Source organism: Gavialis gangeticus, unplaced genomic scaffold (assembly GCF_001723915.1).
Source record: "Gavialis gangeticus isolate Ggan-Ray unplaced genomic scaffold, GavGan_comp1, whole genome shotgun sequence".
NCBI lineage: Eukaryota > Metazoa > Chordata > Crocodylia > Gavialidae > Gavialis > Gavialis gangeticus.
Genome location: NW_017729009.1, coordinates 15,412,445 through 15,420,974, shown reverse-complemented (window position 1 = coordinate 15,420,974; position 8,530 = coordinate 15,412,445). Strand labels below are relative to the sequence as shown.

Sequence of the window (8,530 nt, the reverse complement as noted above, 5' to 3'; positions counted from 1 at the left end):
CATGGTGGGGGGCATTCATGCAGTGTGAGACCCAGGAGCCCATGATCCCTGCTGGCGTGGCCTGTACAGCATGCAGCCCCCAGCCTCCTAGAAGTTAGACAGCCCTGCTTTAGTTTGCCCCCTTACAGAATGCTGCAAATAGGACTTCCCTGGAATAACTGAACCAGAGCAGATCCTTATTAAAAACAAAAAATGCAACCCTCCAATCTTGATTTAAAGTGAATTTAAATTTTCAGCAATGGAGAATGAATTACTACTTGGTAAGTTGTTCCAAAGGCTAATTACCTAAAAAACTGTGCCTCATAACCAGTAGGAATTTGTTTGCCAATGGCTTCCAGCCATTGGATCCTGTCATCCCTGCCTGCTAGATTGAAGAGTCGTTCGTTATCAAAGTTCTGTTCCCCATGTTGTTCATTACAGGCTGCCATCAAGACTACTTTCACTAATGCAGCTTTTACTGCTTAAATAAATGAGGCCAGAACTAGAATTATGAGGAGTGTCTTGCACTCGAAACTTGGCTAATTCTATCCCAGCTATACAGGTGGTCCGATAACGGATATCAGCTTAAGAAATCCTTGCTTCTTGCAATCATTCTGAACATCTTTTATTTTTTTGCTTGTGGTCAGATCCGGTGCTGCTATTCAGGGGACATTCCCATTGATTTAAATGAAAGTTTTGTCTGAGTAAAATTGTCAGGATCAGACACTGTGTTTATGGCTTACTATTTTGCAGTGAGTTTCTAGCCGATGTAATCTATTTAGAAAGTGGCAGCTTTGTGCACTATGCCGTGGCTAATGATTTGCTTTATCCACATTCATCCCACCCAGCCCTGACGTGTGAGTACTCTTTGCTTGTGCCTTTAGCAAGCCTGCTAGCTTGCATTGAGTTTAGCAAGCCTGCTAGCTTAGAATGAAGCTCACCTAAGCACAGAAGGGCCAGCCCGAGGTCTGAGCCCTGCTGTACACCTTGACTTCATTGGGGTATGGGTCTCTTACTGGCCTCTCTGTACCAGGCTGACTTCCAATTGGTAGGAGTACATAAAGGAGTACTTGCTTTTGCAAAACCAAGCCCAAGGCCTGCAAGATGTGGAAGTGCATTTTTGGTTGAGTCCGTTTGCAGCCACAGTCATGTCAGCTTGGGAAGGGTGGAAGGATATATATATATATATATATATATTTTTTTTTTTTTTTAATTAAAACCTAAAAATCTGCTTCTCCTCCCTGTTGTTTGCAGCCACCAACGCAAAACATGAACTTGGGCCCAGGCGGAATGACTCAGAGCGCATCCAGCCAGTCCCTCCATTCACAGAGCAATCTCAGCGATGCGATTGGGACAGGCCTTCCTCCCTCCTCCCTCATGCAGAGTCAGATTAGCAATGGTGAGCACTGTTCCCCTTTGTGCTGCTTTCCTGTTGCCTGGCAACAACATCATTAATGCAGAATATACTTAGAAGCGGTCTGTTACAGCTCTGTAACTCACCTTCAGGCATATGGGAATTTCAGGCACATGCTGAAATATTCACAAAATGGCTACAATTGACATTGCTTCTTGGGGTCTGCAAGGGCTCCAGGCCACTCAGTATCTCTCTAGAGGGAAAATAAAAAAAAAACCAACATGTTATAAAAATGTGTCGTGAGTATCACCAATTAATATATGCCTAATAATTAAACATCATAATGAGTTTGATCATAAAAATACACTGGGTTGCATACTGCAAGTATTTTGCACACAGGCAGTCAGTCCCAGTGAGTTAGGTGAGATAAACAGGCTGAAGATTGCTCATCTGAGCCACAGACTCTGGTTGAGGCCTTTATACTGAAAAGTTCTTCTAATACCTTTTCAAAAATAAAATGGAGTAACATCAGTCTTCTTCTAGAGAAGTCTAAAAATCTTGTACCACCTGACCAAATAATTGGCCTACATTCTTTAAGGGGAAACTATCAACTTAACAAACAACATTTTGTCTGATTCCCCCCCCCCCCCCCAACGTTGAAGACAAATTTAACTGAAAGTGACTAGAGGGACTTTTTGTGTTTTTCAGTTTGTTCACTTTGTGTATTTGACAACATTTGGTATCTTCCCACTTCCCACTTCACAATTGCATCTTTCTGGTGTTGTTCATGTGCATCTTTTCCCAGTTTCCCAGTGATAGAGAAGAGAAGTTCATTTTCTAAAAACAGGAAAATGCGACTGTAAAACCTCAGACCTTGCTGAAATGACCCAGGAGCAGGTGCAAGCTGGGAAACTACTTCTCACTTCTTTTTTTTTTTTTAGCTGACTTGTGGGCAAGTTGACAGTTTCCCTTTAAACCACTGCCTGAGACTCTTCCTTTGGATAGTTTTACAGCTTATAGTTCTGACCTTCATAAGTTTATTCTGGGCCTCCTGGTTGTAAGGTTCTTCGACTAACAAGGATTGCTGTGTTGTACTAAGAATTTCCATTTTCATTATTGTTTTTGATTTTCTTTCTCTACATTTTCTGTGTGAATTCAATGCTGATTGGAAGGGTGCCGATTGGCAGCCTTGAAGCCCTCTGTTTAGCCACAGCACAAGTAACACTAAGGACAGTGGCAGTGCCCATCAAAATGTGCCAGCCGTGACTAGATTTCAGGGGATGAGAGGGTAGCTCCGTCTCCATCCCCGTTTTATCCTTGGGCTCTCTGCTGAGAATTCCAGCAGAGCAGCTGGTTAGTGCCAGTCAGTATTGTCCCAAGAAGACAACCCTAGTGCAAACTCAACTAAGTTCCCAGCAAAACAAAGGTCTGATTATAACATACCTTTGCAAACTGAAACTAGCTAGTGTGAATAACAGTAGCTACAGACAGTAGCTGTGTCTCATCCTTTGACTACAGCTACATTCATTCTCCCTTCCTCCCCCCCACCTGCCTCTCACCTACTGACCACCTCAATTTATATTTTAACTGACTGGCTTTGTTGCATATGTACTGGCCTCTGGCTGCTTTACCACTCCACCCAGAAAGAGCACACAGCGTCTGCAGCCTGACAGACCCTCAGCCTGACAAAGGGTGTTTGTGCCCAAAAGCTTGCTACGAAGAATTTTTCCAACTATTTGAGTTGGTCTAATAAAAAAGATTAGGTTTACCAAAGAACCTTGTCTGCCTGTGAGTAACAGTAACACTGAAGGTGTGGTGGCACAGATATTAGCACAAGCTTTCCAGGGAGTCTGGGTATGTATTCTGCTTCCTATCATGTGCTCCAGCCCATGCTGAATCATCTTCACTGCTCCTGTTGTCTCTGCTTGCTAGATCCAGCTAGCACAGACATGCTGCAATCCTGCCCTTGCTTAACTGTGTAGCCCAGTAGTTCTCAACCTTTTTAGATTCAAGGCATCCCTTGGAAAATGCAGGCTTTTAGCTTTACTTGTTTTTTGATAATGGAAAAATAATAGAGCAATTATTTTGTTGCAAAGACTTTGAAAGACCACAACAGGTCAGAATGCTTTGGACACTATAGATTTCTATTTGAAATCTGGGTTTAACATGTGAATCGCATGTAGATGTTTGCACACCTAACTGTGCTAATATTGTGTGGCATCCTTAACAGGATCTTGTGGATCTTGTGGCACCCCTGTATATCATAGCACCCTGGCTGAGAATCATTGGTGTAGATGCCCCCTGTGACTGACAAACTTACTTACAGCAGTATCTTTCACAAACTAGGTATGCAAAGGCGCCTGCAGTTCTCCAAATGAGAGCTCTGGCATTTGTGGCAAGTGGTCAAGTGACAGCAATATAAAATGATGCCCATAACTAAACAAGATAATGCACAGGAGACAGGGTCAGCAGTGCCAGCTTCCATAGCATCATCCTCGGTCATTCTTAGAAGGAATCAGCTCTAGAAAGAAGATCAGGTTTCTGTGTTCATTCAGTCCCTGACATCCTCCTTAAGACTGCCAGCCAGGGTGCCAAGTGCAGTGATTTGGTTGAGGGGGACAGAAACAACCACTAGCATTTCAAATAAGTCTTGAAATGCCAACCAGAATAGTTTTTTATGCCTTGGCTCCCCAGCCAGGACCATCTAGCTTAAACAACAGCTTGTGAACATGGCTGTGTTGAAACTAACCCAGTGATTCCCAACCTTTTAGGACCAACTGGCTCTGCCAGCCTTCAGCATTTATCATGGATCACCATGTGCCCGTTCCCTAAGGCCACTAGAATTACGTCTCCAAGTTTCTGTCCACGGCCATTAGTTACAGAGAATCTGTTTAAGTGAGGGTAAGATTCATAAGTAGTCCTACAAATCTGGGAGCTAGGGCTTTAAGAAAAGACTGTAAGTAATGCTATCTTTGACACAGCCTGCCGAATTTGTAAGCACCCTCAGCAGAAGTGCTCTCACTCAAAGTGATTACTGGCTCTGTTATTCATTCACATGCCATGTTGTCTTGTGTTTCTTTCAGGAGCAAGTATCAGCTGTACAACACATGCGTAACTGTAGCAAGACATGCATCATATTTTGGTACAATAACTTGGCATGGTTCCACTGACTTCAGCAGAGCTAGGTCTGTTTGCACTTGCTGAGAATGCGGCCCCCACTTTCTCTAAGGGAAAATACAGCGATCTACACTACAACAAGTGTTCTCATTTCAATATTCATAAATATTTTATGAATAATTAAAGAAATGTATACAGAAATATTTAAAATGCCATTCAGGTTATAAATTCAACCAATAACAATAGCTTAAAATAACATTGTAATGGTAGTGCAACATATTGCTCTATTGTTTGGGGAACAGCATGTCTTCCACTGCAAATGAGCTTGCAACAGTACCTTGAAATGGTACAGAGTACATACATCTACCTTTCTAAAGCACGGGACTTGAAAGGACCCAAAGTGATAGTGGGTATGAAACAGGGACCTGATTCTGTTCAGTTGAAGTAATGGCAATAGAACTAAGCACACCTTGGGGTCATTAGGTCCCTGCTTACAGCCCCCAGCACTGTTGTTCATACTGTGACTAACTCTGTACAATTTAGAACAACGTGTTTTAATAATCAAAATCGGCTGTATCACTGGGGTGACCCCAAGTACAAGTAAAACCCCTACACCGCTGGAAGGTTGCATGAAGCCACAAGGTTCCTTCTTGCAACCCCCTACAGGAAAGGAAGACTGGTGGCTCCTATCCCTATCTCTGATCTTAAAGAGTTGAAATCAGGCCAGTTTGTGTGTTGCCACCTCAGCAAGGAGCTGTGGAAGCACCCCTGAAATGTGTGAGGACTAGGAAAACGCTAGCTCAGCTTCTACAAAAGGGCAGGGCTGGTAACCCAGAACCTTCGGCAGTACACAGAGGAGAAACTCTTTAGTTTATAGGATGATTCACGAGGCTCTGTGAAACTCCCGCTTTCTCTTTAGGCCCAATACAAAGACAGAGGCTTTGGATTTGATTTACAGAGCTTGGTGAAAGCAAATCAGTGAAGCCAGGACATAGTGTCCTGCTATGGCAGTCCCAGTTGTCTGGATATTATTGCAACATATCCTCAGAACTGAATTTCATGGGCCGGGGTGGATTTCTGGAGAAGCAAGGCCATGTAGTAGACTGGTGTGGGAGGAAACAGGGTCACAAATAAGGTTTATCATAGTGTTCTGGAAAACACCTCCTCAGAAAATCTGAGTTATCGGCAATTGAGCTGTTACAGGGAAGGAGGACTGGAGAAAGAAGAGGATATTTCAGCTGCAGAGCAGGGGGTGGGTGAATGCATTGTGCCCTCTCTTTCCTTCCACCTTCAAATGAGGTTTGATAGACTCCCTTTCTCTCTCCTTATATGGAGGGCTTGCTGGGACTTTCTTCCCCTTGCCCTCCCTTTATGGGACTTCGCTGTGCTCCTACCAAAAAAGCTGATGTCTCTCCCCCATGGCTTGTGAGATGACAGAGTCCCTGTATCCTTGGTTATGTGCTTTTAAACTTCAGCAGTCGAGAAAGCCGGTTTGTGAGATGTTCTGTGGATGCCTTGGCAACACGGAGGCACTGCTGTGTCCTTCCAGTAACACCCTGTGTGTGAGAAGGGGTGAGGAGAGTGGGAACTCCTCGCTTGCAATGGAGAAGGAGGCAGAAGCTGACAGTTGTCAAGTAACAGCGGAGATGTCCAGGGGCTGGGACCTTGGGAGTCCTTGGTTAATGGTAGTGCCTGAGGCTGCACCTGGCACTCTGCCAACCATATTGCACGTTACAGCTGTTTTCTGTCCTGCTGATGAGGCTTTCTGGTTGTAGGGCTCCAGCTCCAAAATCTGTTCCTGTTTTCCTTCCAGCCCAGGTTTGGTTCTGGGGCTGAGGCCCAGTTTAGTTCTTTGGCTAGGCAGCCGTTTTAGCTGTTTGTAATTAGCAGGGCCAGAAGTTGGAATTTGGGGAATTGTTTGTTTTTATGACTGTTGGCACAATGAATTTGATTTCATTTGACTTTTTTTTTTTTTTTTTCCCCCGCCCTTGTTCCTAGATACGATAACAGTCACTGCAGGAAGGCTTGCAGAACTTTGTGTGTTTTCAGTAACGTTCCTTGCTGCTTTCTTTGCTTTCCCTTAGGTCCCAGTCATGTGTCTATGCAGCAGTCAGGCCAGAATACCATGCCCACCACCTCCTTGAGCATGACTGTCAGCAGTCATGCCACGGGGCCTGGTTACAGCCATACAGTGCCTGCATCTCAGAACGTGCCAATGCAAGGCCAGGGGTCAATAGGCAATTATGTTTCTCGAACAAATATCAACATGCAGTCTAACCCAGGTAAGGCTCCTTCTCCTTCTCTGCTGGGTTTGAAAGGACTTGGTTAAAGTTGATTAGAGAAGGAATGAAAAATGCAGGTAGATTAATTTCCTCATTAATTAATTTCCTCATACAAGACACTTGTGGTTCTCTTGCAGCAGTGAATTTGTGTTCATCATTGAGATGGGTTGTATTTTTAAATGCCCTACTGAAAACATCACTGTACTGGCTATGTGACATAGTGGTCCCCAGGCTTCATTAGCCCCATACCACAGTGCCTATGAGCAAGTCTTTATGAGCTATGGATTAAAGACCCATACGGGTATGAAGTGATATAATAGCATATCGCTTCAGATGAAAGAATAGAAAAATGAAGTATGTGCACTGGGACAATGGATACAATTTGCTTTTTTTTTCCTATGGAAAATTAACAGGGTGACTAGGATGGAAATAGAAGCCATTAACTTGTCTGAGAGTTTTAGCTTATTTTCAAGGGGACCAAGGAGAGAAATATCACCTCTCTTTAGAAACCATTGTTATCTATGTGCTATATAGTCTCCATGATGCACCAACAAGTGGCAACGTCACATTATAATTCAGCACAAGGAGGGAGCCAACATTACCAAGGACAGTCCTCCATTGCCATGATGAGTCAGAGCAACCAAGGCAACAGCATGATGGGACAGCGACCCATGGGTCCCTACAGAGCTTCACAGCAAGGTAGGCCTTTTACTGGACTGTTTTAAGGCAGAGGTAAACAGGCAACAAAAATAGAACAGTCTATTCTTAAATTAACACCGGGAGGACCCCGGTGAGAACTGGGCAAAGAAGCGATCCCAAAGCAGGAGAGAGAAGGGTAGGATGCCAGTGGAGTTTTAGTTTAGCTGTATGTTCACCATTTTCTATTTCTGCAGTTCAGAAGTGACAGTGCCTCCATAAAGAAAATGACTAGAGCTTGATGCAGAACCCATTGTAGTCTAGGAAAGTCCTTTGGGTTTCTTTAGGGGGCTTTGCCATTAGTCCCCATGTGCGCTGTTAACAAAGAAGTCTCTGCAAAGGAGATTGCAGGTTGGCAATAAAACAAAGCTTAGTTTTATTGTAGGCTAAGAAAGAAGATCCCAAAGGGTAACTATAACCCTTCTGACTGAAAGATGGCTTGGAAACAGTTACACAAATTGACGAAACTGCTAGGCTGATTGAAATAGAAAGTTAATTAACCTTTATTTTTTAACAGATACCTCTGTTAAGGTATTTAATGCTAACTATGTTGTTATCCATGTATCCATATCCTTTTTTATATCACTTAACAGGACCATGCCTAGGGGGCAGTGAATTGGGGCAACCGCCCCAGGCCCCACGCTTTAGGGGTCCCTGCAGACAGTACCGTACAGGCCCTGCCATGGCTGCTGCGTGCCGCTGGCTCTGTGCTCTGGTTGCTTGGGGGGCCCCCCGCCAGTCCACACGCCAGCCACTCGCCACCCCCTGGCCCCACATGGGCTGATATGCCCCGGGCCTCCCACACCTCTAGGGACAGCTCTGCCACTTCGTGACTCAGATTAACAGTTTAATTGTTTGTCACTTTTGGTTTCATAGTTTCATAGTTTCATAGATTAAGGGTCGGAAGGGACCTAGTAGATCTTCTAGCCCGACCCCCCGCCAGGGCGGGAGAACAACAAAACCCCAAAACAAGAAACGGGACTCAAACGAGTCCAGCCAGGTAGGCATCCAGCCTCTTCTTAAAGACCCCCAGGGTAGGGGCCAGCACCACTTCCCTTGGAAGTTGGTTCCAGCTCCTAGCCGCCCTAACTGTGAAGTAGTT

At 44.5% G+C, this 8,530-nt stretch overlaps 1 protein-coding gene across 1 annotated transcript in view; it reads left to right on the top strand.

Moving 5' to 3' along the window:
- The window catches only part of SS18L1 (SS18L1, nBAF chromatin remodeling complex subunit), a 21,833-nt gene that overhangs the window by 5,524 nt on the left and 7,779 nt on the right, over window positions 1-8,530 (top strand). The window contains exons 3-5 of the mRNA XM_019510154.1: window positions 1,234-1,378; window positions 6,535-6,732; window positions 7,267-7,431. Coding sequence (XP_019365699.1) covers window positions 1,234-1,378; window positions 6,535-6,732; window positions 7,267-7,431 — 508 coding nt within the window. The remainder of the gene's footprint in view (window positions 1-1,233; window positions 1,379-6,534; window positions 6,733-7,266; window positions 7,432-8,530) is intronic.